At 39.4% G+C, this 14,701-nt stretch overlaps 1 protein-coding gene across 1 annotated transcript in view; it reads right to left on the bottom strand.

Annotated features, from left to right (window-relative positions):
• tln2b (talin 2b) overlaps positions 1 to 14,701 on the bottom strand; it is an 80,310-nt gene that overhangs the window by 33,823 nt on the left and 31,786 nt on the right. The window contains exons 7-19 of the mRNA XM_079251172.1: positions 9,174 to 9,301; positions 8,804 to 8,867; positions 8,502 to 8,606; positions 6,342 to 6,497; positions 5,606 to 5,707; positions 5,420 to 5,496; positions 3,517 to 3,700; positions 3,070 to 3,183; positions 2,583 to 2,691; positions 1,823 to 2,031; positions 1,482 to 1,580; positions 644 to 811; positions 152 to 446 (exon numbers count right to left, since the gene is read on the bottom strand). Of these exons, the coding sequence (XP_079107298.1) occupies positions 152 to 446; positions 644 to 811; positions 1,482 to 1,580; positions 1,823 to 2,031; positions 2,583 to 2,691; positions 3,070 to 3,183; positions 3,517 to 3,700; positions 5,420 to 5,496; positions 5,606 to 5,707; positions 6,342 to 6,497; positions 8,502 to 8,606; positions 8,804 to 8,867; positions 9,174 to 9,301 (1,810 nt within the window). The remainder of the gene's footprint in view (positions 1 to 151; positions 447 to 643; positions 812 to 1,481; positions 1,581 to 1,822; positions 2,032 to 2,582; positions 2,692 to 3,069; positions 3,184 to 3,516; positions 3,701 to 5,419; positions 5,497 to 5,605; positions 5,708 to 6,341; positions 6,498 to 8,501; positions 8,607 to 8,803; positions 8,868 to 9,173; positions 9,302 to 14,701) is intronic.

The raw sequence follows: 14,701 nt of genomic DNA, 5'->3' as shown, positions 1-14,701 counted from the left end.
ATTTTTTAGGATCACTTATCATGCAGACAAATGCAGGCAATATCTTAGGGGTCCCTGATGCAGTCAAAACATATGAGAACAAGCTAAGTCAAAACAGGTATGGAATGAAGATCAACTTAATGCCTTTTGTTTGTCTTCTTTTACTACTCACCAGCATCACCCATGGAAGTGAAAATATTTTCAGTCACATTCATGATAGTGTCTGTGGCCTGGTCGTAGCGTCCGATGGGCTCACCACAGCTGGCATAATGGCGGACATGTTGCAGTAGGTCGCTAAGGGCCTGGCTCACCACACCAGCTGCTGCCCCGACTTGTTTCAGCAGCTCGCCATCATCACTAGCCGAGCGGCAAGCTTTCACACATGTCTCAACAGATCGGTCCACCAGTTTGCCGGCCTCAACAAGCTGCTCCTGACACACTGGGGAGCTGATGGTCGGACTCACCACCTGGTCCACAAGTCAGATGATTGAAGAAGTGAAGACATTTACAGTAATTTGTGTTTCACCTAGCCTAACATAACTTTGGAATCTCTAAGTAAGAAAAGAAACAGCCTTTATTTAACATTAGACTTGAATAAAAAGTCTGTATTTTAAATTAATAATTTTCTTTGTAGAAGTATGGCAGTAGAAGATTTTTTCAACACCTTGGTGCATGCCACCAGCTGTGAGGTGGATAGGGCACACTGAGTGGCAGCTGCGATCACTCGGTTCTGCAATATGGTGTCCTCGGCTACCTGGGCGACGTTCTTGGCCTTCAGGACCAACATAGCAGCTGCATTGGCCACTGCTTTGGCCAGATTCATCAGGGTGTCCTGAAACACATTAATCAGTGTCCTTCACTGAAACACAACACAGCTGTGCACATGCAACTGATGGGACCAGAAAAGTAAATGTTTTCAGTCCATGCAGTTTAGCTAAGATGGTGCTTTCAAAAAAGCAACAGGACTTCCAGAGAAAAATAAGCACAAAGTAAATAGTCGTTTCATATTATTGGCCCGTGTATGATAAATTACATCTGCATTATTAAGTAGAGGAAATGGATTGCAAATGAAATTGTCTCTGTGCAGTGGAAGAGTACTGGCTGAAGATCAACAAGACCAAGAAAGTGGATGACTCATGTGCCTCCTCCTCCACCCATTACCGCTGAAAAGAATTGTATGAAAGAAGTGAGGCCATAGAAACTGAGGTGAGTATAGCATGTAAATGAATTTCCTAATGAGAGGATAAATGAAGCAGAAAGTGGAAATTACTGATAAGGTTGTATTATGAGAGGTCTGAAATATTGCAGGATTATTTTACTACTAAAGCCTCTTCATCGGTGCTTTGTTACACATCCACATAAAGTGGCAGGTTAATAATAGGGCCCGAGGTAATTATATAAGTGTGTATTGGCATTTTTAAAGGAAGTCTGAGAGTAAGTGAGTGTTTGGCTTCCTGTTTGGCCAGATCAGTCTTAGAAACAGTGAGTGGGTGGCGTCCAACCTGGAACTTCTCATCAGTCTCGCCCTCCCCCATGTGACGGAGCAGGTCCCCACTGGCTTGTCCAATGCTTCCTGCTGCAGTCAGGACCGTCTGTCTGGGCTGCATGAGGATGACATCAGCGCATTCATTACACAGGCCTGTCCTGTTCTCACACGGGCCTCAAAAATGATCTAAAACAGACTTCAAGATCTGAAATCTTCTCTGAAAAAGCTCCCGTAATATGTCTTCACTGGGACACTGATAAAAGAAGCATGCAGTTCAACAGTATGTGTTTTTGAGACTACTGGGACTAACGTAGGGGATGAGATCCAAATCAGCACCGATATCAGTGGGCGCCTCACCTCAGCGGCAGCAGGCTCAACAGATCTGAGCAGATCTGACACAGCGCCTGCCAGCATCCTGGCAGCACCCATGAGTTTGTGTCCACTCCCAACCTCATCGTCCATTAATGCTGCTAGCAGCTTGACACCTTTAGACATTTCCGTCAGGTTGGAGGAGATGGTGGTGATGGCGCAGCCCACTGCTGTGTAGTCAGTCTCTGAGGGCTCACCTGCAAAGGGAGGACAGACATCACAGCAAAGCAGATTGAACCACATCTCTTGTTGTGTATCTTAATTTGCAATACTGCTCAGCCATTGATTTAGCAAAGCCATGGGGCAGCCTGCATGTTGCACTCTTAAACACACACATCAGTGTTATAATTGCAGCCTCTGCAGAGATGAGCGCATTCATAGAGCATGTGGCGCGGCAGAGCAAAAAACTCTGAAACCAAACATACAGCGAGGTTAGAATAAAATTTAACTGCAATTGCCCTATAAAACATGTGGAGCTGAGCGCTGAATCTTAGAACGGCAGTTTCAAGATTTTGTTGTTTTAGGAGAAATATCTAGAGCAAAAACTGACCCATTAACAAATGAACACTGTCTTTGAAAACATTTACCAATCATACCTTGAAAAACAATATATTATCTTTAAGGTTCTCAGCGATGCTCGGACCAGTGCTAACTTCGCTTGTCAGAAATCAGTTGATGAAATGAATGAAACTGGAAAATGTTGCTGCATGTCATCTGTTAGCTGTTTGTCATTTTCTTGGGAACTCACCTGCTGTGAGATTGACCACAGATGCTGTTCCAGCAGTGATGGCATCGACCTGAGAGTGGATTTCATGTTTGGACTCATCAACTTTGTTCTGAACCCAAACCCTTGATGCCTTTGGGAGGATAAAAACAAAAGTTATTGGTTTTCATCATAGTGGGAGATTTTCAGCTCATAACAGTGTCTTGCACAGGATTAAAGGTCTTGGCCGGTCTGACACCTGTGGCTTTGGAAACACTCAAACGTTTGAAACAGACTCCAGATTCAGAGACAGCTCTACAATCTAATTATATTTGCAAAATATTGTTGAATTTTATACGACTGAAAGACTTGAATGCTCATAGAAATGTTCTGCAACATCAGAAAGTAAATGATCTGATGAATTAGAAAAGTATACCTCAGATTTAGGAAATTTTATGAAACATTCAAGAAATACACATTGCATCTGTGCAAAGAAATTCTTCCAAACTGGATAAAATGTAGCATAACTCACTAAGTCATGGCCCAGTGGAGGCAGATTATCTACATGTCCCAGGTCAGCCTGGGCCTGCTGCACAGCCTGCATACTGCTGTTGATCGTCCCCATCAAGGCCTGTTGGGCTAAATTCTGACAAGAGCAAACAGCAGACACAGTCAGAACATTGTTTTAATATCCAATATTTATAAAATTCACTAGACAGTTGGCTGTTAAGAAGAATAAGAGAAACCTTTCCTTCTGTCTCAACCATACCTCATACTCTGTTGTTTCCATGGGATTTATTTTTCATGGCAGTGTGCACACGTAGCATTTCAAAATAGTTAATGCCATTTACATAAAACGTGACAGGACAATATACATCAACAGACTGCATTTTGATGCAACACACTGTGATACATCCTCTTTTTTTATCTTCTTAGGTTCACATTGTTTTCTAATTAAAGTTAAAGGGGTTTTGCTCACCAGTGGAGGCATGTGTCCTCTGTGCATCTGCCCTGTGGTGATTTGCTGCTGGGCAGAGGGCATTGTACCCACGTTGAAGGTGTCAGGGCCACCGACAGAGCCAGACCGTATAATGCCAGGAAGGGCCACTGACCCATGCTCCACACGGCCTACACGATTAAACTGCTGCTGCAAAATTGTGGACCTGGTACATAAGCAGTGAAATAGAAGCTAGAAATGAATTTCATAGTTGAACATGCTGCAGTGTTAATGTTGCTTTATGGTGCATTTGTGTTACATTCAACATGTGTAGATGATTCATGCAGGAAAAAAAAGGATTTAAATGACAATTAAATGCTGTGTTTATTATTCATGGCTGGCCAGTTGTAATATTGAAGGCTGCTTTTCATGTAATTTTCCATCACAAGTGTTTTAATTAAGGGTACTTTCTTGCATGTCATGGAAAACTGCAAAATTAAATATGGACATGTTAACCAAGGAACACTTGCACGTCTCTAACTGTTATTGCAAAATTATAATTAAGATCAGAAATAATCATCAACAAGTGTTTGCGCATTGTCTTCAATTATGAGCAAGATACAGTGAAGAAAAATATAATTTCATGCCCAAATCAACACATGCTTATCACTCCATGGGCTAATTATGGGCAATTTTGAAAGAGTAATTGGGTTTTTGCACCACACCATGAGTCAACTGGTCAATAATCAGGGAAAATGTGATGTCCCAGTCACATAGAGTGCCATTTCACTAAGAGCCATTTTGTATCACCTTCACTAATAGCCAATTTTTTTTAATCACATTACGTACACTGTTGCTTTGTTCTGAACAACATAAAACTGTTCCAGTTATCTCTCAACCACCAGTTCTTTTCAGGAACCTTGCCCATAGTGATACATTTGCGGATTCAGTTCCACACTCCAGTAAGCTTTTGTGTGCCTCCTTGCCTCCTCTCTTCAAATGCCTGTAACCCTGAAATCAATCTTAGCAAACATCTTGAAGGAAGTCTCAATTCTTAACAAGCATCTGGAAGGAAAGATAAATAAAGAGACAAGAGGCTCACTGGAGGAGCTCTGTGTGAGGAGGAACATGTGTATCCATCACAGAAGTATGTAGCGGATCTGTGATAGACAAGAGGTCTTTGACACATCAACCACATTATTTAGAAGCAAATAAAGAAATTGTCACAGGTACAAACTCATCTAACAGATATCTGCAGCTGTGCCACACATATTTAAAAGATGCTTCGAAGAAATAATGTCTCATTTTGATATGTGCCTTTTTCTTCCATTTTTTTTTGCAACTAACATTACTTTACTGCTCACACCTCAGATGGGTGGGACTAAACAATGAGGGTTCGTGAGAACTTAAGATTAAACAAACACAAAGAGGATAGAGAGGAATTTCATGTTTTTTCTGGCAATATTTTCATGTTTTCTGGCTATAGTCAACTGGATTTCATCTGCTTCCTCTTTTGACAAAATTCCCCAAATAGACTTTTGCAAATGCAAACTTGAGTGTTTCACTAATAAAAGATAAAAATCAATCAATCAACTTTGACAAAATCAATCACAGTGACAATTTCAGTCACTGTGCTACACAGTAAAATCAGAAGCCAAAAGAAAGCCTTAAGGCATTGTTAAATAACAAAAGTAGCTTTAACCCAAGGCAGTTTGCACAAACATTAAACAAGGAAGGACTTGAACAAGTTATGTTTTTTTTTTTTAAAAATTCAACTTCATGTTGTTGTGTTTAATTTTATTATCACATCCATTTGGTGAGAAACATGCTAGGCTGGCACAAATGTAATTACATGGTCAATTACACAGTAAAGTTAAAATGAGTGAAAAATAGCCAGACTGTGTTCAGTGAGTCTGTGGTCAGCAGATAGAGAAGAAACACTCACTTCTTAGGGGAAACCGATTCCTCCAGCATGGTGGATTCTTCATCTCCCTCAAGGCCAAAACGATCCTTACTTTGCTTCTGTAGTATGGTGAAACAGCACAGGGAGCATTTTTGGCTATTTGTACTGAGAAATGGAAGTATCTCAAATAAATTTTGAGATTGTTTGTTTTTTTTTATTATTACTCACCTTTTTAAGAATAATGTCAATGTATCCAGCGATAAGTTGGGATATTTGCTCCCCCTCTGTAGTCTGGACAGAATAGTAACTTTCCTGGTACTCTCCAAAGTCCTTTTAAATACAGTGAAGACAGTGTCATTTCAGCCACAGTATATCTTCTAAAATCATCTGCCTAACAGCAAAAAAAAATTCTATATCTACATGGAGCTTTGCTCAGATGAAATAAAACGTCTCAGTGAGGGTGGCGGTCTGCATAAACTTGGCAGCACTTTCATCATTTCCACTCTCTATGAAAAGAAAAAGTGACTGGCTTCCTTGGAGCATTCTATTTCTCTGAAGAACTGATAACGAATGAGATGGAGTGAATCTGAGCCCTGCTCACTTCAAAGTATTCTCCTGAAACACAGGGGTGAGTATTTTTAGTTTAAATCAATGTTGGCAAATATACCTCAGAGTTCTTTTTAAATGTGTCTGATCTTAAGTTTGAAATGCCATAATCCTTTACAGCATTTAAATTCTGCATGTTCTTCCCCAGAAATATTGTGTAACTCAGATGAAGTAGCTGGCTAGCATGCAAAAATGATCCAATATATATTGCAGTATGAGGTCTAAACATTTTTATTACTTGTAATTATTGAGGAAAAAAACAAACTTTGAGATGTTGCACTGTGCAATATATGAATGCATGGATAGGAGTCAAGCAATTGAAAGCAATGCTTGGGACTTGATGGGCTTCCCACTGTACCAAAGTGAAGCTCTTGGGGGAGGCGGCCCATCTCTTGACTGTAGTCAGAGGCCATTCCTGGACCACATCTTTCGTCTTCTCATCAACTCGCATCACTGACTCCTTGGTTATCCCCAGCAGCCGTGGGACCAGCTTATTTTTACCCTTCATCTTTTCCTGTCAGAGAGGAAACCATCAGACAACAAGTCCTCGCTAAACACCTACACAGATGATTCACATAAGGCATAGATGCAAAATCATCATGCCATTCAGCTGGTACTGTCATAATTCACATGCTGCATCTGAGGCCTGAAGCCCAAGTTGGAGGAGGAGGAGGGCAGCTGCAAAATGACCCGGCATAGTTCAGGCTTGTTTAACTGGTGCTTTATTGAACAGGGTCTCCACAGGCTTCAGTAGCTGTCAGCACAGCAGCATGCCTCTTCCACCAGCTCTCTGCCTGACCAGCTCCACTGCCCACTGAAAATCTATTACAGCTCACTTCAGACACCACGGCTAAACTTGGCTCCCCTCCAGGGGTGTAGAGGACAAAGCAAAAATTAGCTTAGTGTTGAGATGGGGTGGAAGTGTGTGTGTGTGTGTGTGTGTGTGTGTGTGTGTGTGTGTGCATATGTGTGTTGGGTGTACATATATTCAGTGTCTTCGGGTATTTTGTCATTTTTTTTCGTTTTCTTATCACAGGGTCAAAATTGAGAACTCAGACAAAAACAGCATTGAGTATAAGTGCTCTTAAACTCAAGGACAGATATAATTATTTCAGCGTTCTTGGCATCTTTGAACAAAGGTTTATTAGAAACATTCATTGTTTGAGGTTACGTTATTTTATCACCATCATTTTCAAGGCTGCACTGAAGCAGGAAAGTGGCTTTCTAATCTGAAGTGGAGAGTTTAAGTATGGCATTATTTCATATCAGCTGCCCTTGATTATTTCAAGGAAAAAAAAAAAAAGACGCTTTTGTAGACACTGAAAACAAACTCTGATACTGTACACACCTCCGTGCACTAATGCAGGAAACCCACATTCTGCGCACATACTTGACTAACTTATTTACGTCAAGCTGGAGTCACTCTCAGTCTACAATGCATGGGATTTACCCTCCAAAAACACAAAGTGATTAAATACTGACAGATGAGAAATGAAAGGTTACAATAACTGCTTCAGCAATGCAAGGTCTGCGCTTTTCCCCTTCCCAAGCTTCAATGGCGGAGTGCAGCTGGAGTGAATTATTTAGCAGAATCTTGAAATCTCCATCACAGCGTCTTCTCTTCTAACACAGACAGCGCCTGCACTCACATATTTCTAGAAATGCAGACAAAGATAATTTGAGCCCTGCAGTGTGCTTACTTCCATTTATCATGCATTAGGACCCCGGCAGACATCTGCACTTCTTTTTTTTCCCGCTAATCTTCCCATAATGTTTGTAATCAAAGGGGTTTCTTCCACAGAGCTGTTATATTACTCACTGATGCAACTTTATAGTGTTCAGATTCTGAACTTACAATTCACTTTTGTAGTTGCCAAACCAGAACATAATAAAATTGCAATTGTCACCAGTATTACACAACACCGAGTGTGTGGCTGAATGACAAACACAAGAGGTTCCCCTCTGATGCTCCCGATTTGCTCTGATAATGGAGCTTTGGGTGCTTTCAGCAAGCTTTCATACCTGTTTGACAAGACTGTCAATCACAGTTTACAATAACCAGACACACTAAACAGATGTACTGTATAAGTATACTATTGTGATTTGGTAAATTCATACTGGTCATTTATTTTTCAAATGATTCAACTGAGACTGGTTAGAAGATTTTTAATGAAAATGATAATGTTTTTTTTTTTTTTTTTATATATATATCCTTGCCTCTGAACCAGTTATATGAACATATTGCAAGTTATTGCAAATGTTGCAACATTATGACAGCAAAGTTAAAAGGCGGCCATGCTTGTTCCCAAGTCAAGATTAACGACTACTGCAACTAGATGTAAAAGCAAATATAAAAAATGACTTAAATGCATTAAATCAAATCCCTACTCAGATGTAACAAATGGAATAAACAAACTATTGATCTTTAGCTGCAAAAAGCAGGATATTTTCTTCCATACTGGGAAGAGAAATGTTCATGAGTTTTTCACAGAGGGACTCTACTGGCTTTAGCTCTTACCTTCACCAGGAAGAAAGACACTCCATACGTCTGCAGGGACCTGGCAAGCTTCACATACTTGACTTTTCCTTCAATCTCGGTCATCTCTCCACATGTTTTATGTTCCTGGAGAAAAAAGAAGTTGCATCTCTGTCTCATGCGGACTGTTACATTACGAGAATGTTTTTGGGAAACATGTTACGTGTGCTCTGTGCTTGAACAAAGAAAAAGCTAACAAAACAACTGCTCTTTCAACAGCCCGCTAATCGTTTCAAACAGATTTATTTATTTAATGATATATTTGAACAATGAAAAATACATACTTGGAATATTTTCTTTTCGGACCCTCTCTGCTTGACGTACTCTTTAGGTAGGAACTCTTTCAGGCTACGGAGATAAATGGCATTTTTACACGGTTACTCATTTGAGCTACAGGCATTTCCTTTTCTATTAACATACCTCCACATATGAGGTCATTCTTCCCTTACTGTGTATGTATCAGAAAACAGTTGTAACAGCTGACATTACCCCCAGAGCTTTCCACTGGAGGAAGTCCCTGAGGTAGCAGCCTGTACTGAAACAGGCAGCAACTACCATACAGCTGTGAGATGAGCATACAAATGCTCAACACATGGCTAGTCTGAATGGTGGTTTAATGATTTGTTTTAATGAGAAAAAAAAAAAAAAGTTTACTCAAGGAATCCGGGCTTGTGCTTGTGCTCCACGTGGGGTCCGAACTGGATCTGAGCCTGTATCCCTGCAAACTCACAGGCTTTATCAAAGGAGACAGGGTGGGATCCATTCAATATATCATCTCTAGCCTGGAGGAGACACGAGGACAAGAGTGGAGAGGATTTAGTGAAACAGACATCTAGAGAAAAGGGTGCAACTACAAAGGCCTCTAAAAGATCCTAAATTCACCAAACAGAGCTCTATTATATTGTGTGTTGGATGGACTGTGATTTGGAGTGTATGTATCCAAAATGAGCCTCTTCCGCATAGGGAAACTAAATAAGATTTGTTTGTGGTAATGACAGTAATTCTGCTGACACTAAGATGTAACAGTTCAACAGTTTGTTATCACAGATTATATGTCATGAAAAAGAAGAGTGACAGAAGACATGGGTGCACAAACTTGCCCCATCTGCATTTAAGACTGCTGTCAATATGTTCTTAAGACATATAATCATTCTTCTTTTCTTTTATTATTTTGGCCGTTGAGACATCGCATACTGTATTTTATCGCAATGGTATCCTGACCATTTAAATAGAAAGGAAGGGAAAAGTCTTTGTTGACATCTTTGAAATGGTTCTCCCTGTGTGCTGTTTTCTCCAGGGGGCAACCAGCCCTGCTTCACTCCCTCTTTCTAGTTCACTGCTGCAAATTTAATGGCTCCAAGAGCTCAGAGGCCATGCTGACAGTGAGAGAGGCTCCATTTGTGCTTTTAGCATTGGCATATCAGTGCGCAGCGTGGACTCAGCTCATTCTTACGTCCCATTACATCAATGAAAAACTAAGCAGCAGCTTACTGCTGTAATGAGGACAACAATTTCCTTTCCTCACAATCATGTCCTTCTCCAAGTGCAATTCACTGCGGAGCACATAAGCTCTTACTGAACACAAGACGACACTCTAAAATTAGCCCTCACACATGCCTTTCACACTGATACACACTGCTCACTAGATGGAATTATAAAAAGCAAGACGCGAGGAACAAGAGGAGAATTTGATCCTCTATTCTAAAGCAAACATTGTTTGTAGAGTGGATATGGAGCACATTCTGTCACTAGACCTTGAGTGTTTTTTAAATGCATATATATTGAATGCATAGCCTATATATATATATATATATATATATATATATATATATATATATAATCCCTAATCAAAACTTAGTAAGACAGAGAACAGGCGTTCCAGTGCTTTCTAAGAATAACATTTGGATGATGATAAGGTAATAGAAAATTTTATGCAAAGGTTAAGGATGAGTATTACAAGGGACTAATTTTATTGGTAGTTTGGTAGTTCCTCTGCTGTTACTCTACTTTTTCTTTATGTTTTCTGTAAAACATAAATGAAAACATGATGTAATAGTTTAGATTGGCCTATATTCATTTGAATATACCACAAAAACAAGATGTGTAATGTTCAAATTTATACATTTATTTATTCGCTTGTTTTAAATTTGGTGTATCACACATTTTCAGTAGGAGATGGGTCTGGACTGCCGACTGGTCAGTCTAGTACCCTTTTACTGTGAAACCCCGCTGTTGTAACTTGTGCAGAATGTGGCTTGGAAATGTCTTGCTGAAATATGATGTCCCTGAAAAATTAATTGTTTGGATGGCAGCATATGCTGCTCCAAAACCTTTCAGCATTATTGGTATCTTCACAAATGACACTCCCCCCCCCCCCCACCATCACTACCATCATAAAAAATGCTTCCCTTTCATCTTTGGGCCACAACATCCATGATTTCCAAAAACAATTGAAATTTGGACTTGTCAAACCATAGCACATTTGTCCACTTTGTGCCATACCATCTCAGATGAGCTTGGGCTCAGAGAAGTCTGGCATATCTGGGTGCTGTTGATACGTGACTTTAACTTTCCAGGATAGTTTTAACTTGCACTTTCAGATGAACTGTGTTAACTGGATATGGTTTTCTGAAGTTTTGCTCAGCCACTTGTTAATATCCTTCACACATTGATGTCGGTTATTAAAGCAGTGCCATCTGAGGGATCTAAGATCACAAGAATTCAATGTTGGTTTTTAGCTTTACTGCTTAAATGCAGAGATTTCTCCAGGCCCTCTGAATCTTTTAATATTTTAAATGTTGATGATAAAACCCCTAAATTCTTTGCAATGGTGTGTGGAGAAATGTCCTTACACTGTAGGACTGCTTGCTGAAGGAGCTGTTCACAAAGTGATGAACTTTACCCCATCCCTGCTTGTGAACAACTTGGCCTTTTGGCGGATGCTTCTTGTATACTCCATTATGATGCTCCTGTTCAACTGTGATATGTTCCAAACAAGTGTTTTCTGAGCAAATTTCAAATTTCCCTGTCTTATGTTGCCCCTATCTCAGCATTTTTGGAACAAGTTGCAGCCATCAATCTCAAAATGAGTGAATATTTGTATAATTAAATATAGGTTAAAAACGATTTGAAATTAATTGTATTTCTTATTTACATCTAACACAAGATCCCAACATCATAGGGGCTATACATGTAAAAAAAGTATCTTAAAAAAATAAGATTTCCCTGTAATAATCATAAAAAAAGGAACAAAGTTACAAATAAGTTAGTTAAGTTTAAATTTGACATTTTCTCTGAGTAGCCCATTTAATGTCACTCCTCATATTAAGTGGGAACATGAAGGAACATTTGCTTTGATAAGAGAAAATATTACAGTGTGGGTAGATGCACAACTTCTCATAGGGAACATGGCAGAAGACACAGGAACTGGTTATAGGCCAGTTTAATAAAGCTGCATGAGTGGAAATAAGCACAAGACATCAGACTCTGTGACACACACAGCCCAAGGCTACAACTCTGAGGTCAACCAGTCCACAATGCCTTCACAGAGCACACACAATACAGCTATAGAAATCAATGCTGATGGGGGGGGATTAACTTAAGTTACTAAATGCACTTTGTGTTTTATTGGATGGTTGTTAATGTATCACTGAGAAAACAAATATTATTTCTAACAAACAGAGAAACAGATTTTCTGTCTCTGTCTTTTCTTCTTTTTCTAGATTTTTTTGTTTGCAGTGAAGTAAAAATGCCACGAAGCTGTTGAAGTGCTATCACCATGATATAATACAATACCCTGTGGGATAGCAGGTCTTTGGCTGAGATAGCAGCTTTAGAAACTATATTTGAAAGATGAATGGTTTGTCGCTTCCTGTTATGACTATGTTGTTGCCTGATACAAATAATATTCTTTCATAAGTGAGCAAGAATAAAAGCCAAAGAGGTGGCTGATGCTAGAGTACAGAGGCTTGTACTTCTCTTTAGTTCTCATCAGAGGGTGGCCGAGCAGTAAAGAATATTAATCTATTACTGGCAGAACTTCTAGTATGTTTGTGTGTCATTTTTGTGTTTGGTTGGTTGGGTTTGAAATTACAAGAGTTCAAATCTTGAACTGATATGATACAACTGCAAATCTGCACAAGTGCTATGTCAAAGAACTGACAGTATGTTCTCATCTGAGCAATCCTAATTTATTATCCTGTTACTAAAGTTATAGTTCAGTAAAGTCTAAAAGAGTTAAGGCTTGTAAAGCTGTTTGGCCAGCCTACATCTTCTGCGTTTTTTTTTGTTTTTTTTTTTTCAATGAAACTGTCTCATCTCTTTGGAAAAAAATAATGTTCACATGACTGTGTTGTTAAATAAACTCCATCACAAAATATGCACAGATCCAAAAATGATCTGATAAGTGGATGTCAGTGATAAGTGAGTCAACTGAAGGAAAGTGAAAGAACTAATAATAGTGTTAGTAGAGTAAGATGACAGCAGACTGTCCTTTACAATGCATCACAAGAATTTGGGAGTAAATACAAAAAGAAGTAAATAGAAATAGTTTGAGCATGTTAGTACTGATCATTTTCATAAGAAGGACAGCAGAAGTGCAATCTTACAGCTGGAAGGTTAGAATAAAATCAAGTCTGCCTGAACATGAAGTACAGGTCATTACTGTTATCTCCAAACAATCTCATACATTTCACCAGTCTGTCAGCTTTGACACATTTCTAGCATCTTTCACCTCAAAATAGCAGTCAAGATGCTTAGTGGCCTCTAACAGGAAAAGAAAACTTAAAAAAATAGGATGAAATGTTTCTCTTTTTCTGCACCTGAAAAAAAAAAAAAATGAAAATGTAAGAAACATATACACGAGTCTGAAAATGTCAAATAAAATTTATACCAAACAGAAAATTCTGCTATTGCTAGAAAATTCTAGCACACTAGTTTTCCAGCTTTTGTCATGTTTTTGCTCTGTTTAACATGGAAAGTTTAAAAGTCGCACACCCTCCACATAAGCAATAGCTTAAGTTGCTGACCAGCTGAAGCATCAATATGCATCTCACATCGAGTTTCATCATAAAGTGTCGTATTGTGTTAATAAAGCAGGAACTCACTGAATATATGATCCATTTAAATATATGACCGTGTGTTAAGGCAAGCGGAAAACAATGATTTCCTTGTGTTTCATATACACAGGGTAGTAAAGCTAAATTAAAAATTCTGAGAAATGGAATTATGAATGAGAGTTGTTAAAGAGGAAGATGGAGAGCCTGAAGAAAGGAGCTCAAAGAAAAAAAAAGGAGGAGCCCGAGGTATGTTCCACTCTTCAGAAGATCTCTCTTCTGGCTCTGTTTGGCCCTTTTAACACAGTGACAAATTAGAGCCACAGCTATGTGAAGAGTCTCTGTGATCTGTGTAACAATCCGAGTGTGTGTGAGAGACAGAACGAGGGAAAGATAGATGGGGGAGGGCGAGGGCAAGGGGCGGAGTTGTTATTGTGAAAGGAAATATGAGTCTGTGTTGAGAGGAGACCATGATATGCACAGTGCCGTAATGCATGCCAGGGGAAAGAGGGTGGGAGGCAGGCAAACTGGAAGGGATGGAAATGGAGGATGAGAAAATAGAGGGGAAAAACAGGAACAGAAAGAAAGGAGGAGACCATCGGGAGCAGCAAGGGCTCAATGTCTTCACGAGGATATTTAAGAAATCTCAAGTCACCAGGGACTGAAAAGATGCAGAGTCAAACAAAAATGATAACAAAAGTGATGGTTTAGATAAGCTTATCACTAAGTGTGAGAAAGCACTCAGCCATGTCTGTGTAATTCATTTTCAAATCATGTTTTGCATTATTGTATGTAAGTGCAATAACACTACTCTACTTCGATATTTCCCCACTATCTCCGAAACGACATCTGAAAAATGGCTTCATTGATCTCCTGACCAAACATCCAAATCAGTCTGACTGGACATTAAACAAATTAAATCCTTAAAAGCTATTCACGCCCCTTTGAGAGCCTGGCACAGTTCAAAAGGACAGGAAACAGTCTGCTCTCTGATTGGACAGTTTAATCCGTCATCATCCAATCAGATAGAAGATGAGGCCAAAAATCCGCATCTGCAGATTCAGTCTTGCATGCAGTTTTATTTTTGCTTTGCATCCATGGAATGTTTCCAAACGCACTTCCATTTTT

This window comes from Telmatherina bonti (genome assembly GCF_933228915.1).
Source record: "Telmatherina bonti genome assembly, chromosome: 2".
NCBI lineage: Eukaryota > Metazoa > Chordata > Actinopteri > Atheriniformes > Telmatherinidae > Telmatherina > Telmatherina bonti.
The sequence above is the reverse complement of the archived record's forward strand: the minus strand, read 5'-3'. Positions and strand labels throughout refer to the sequence as shown.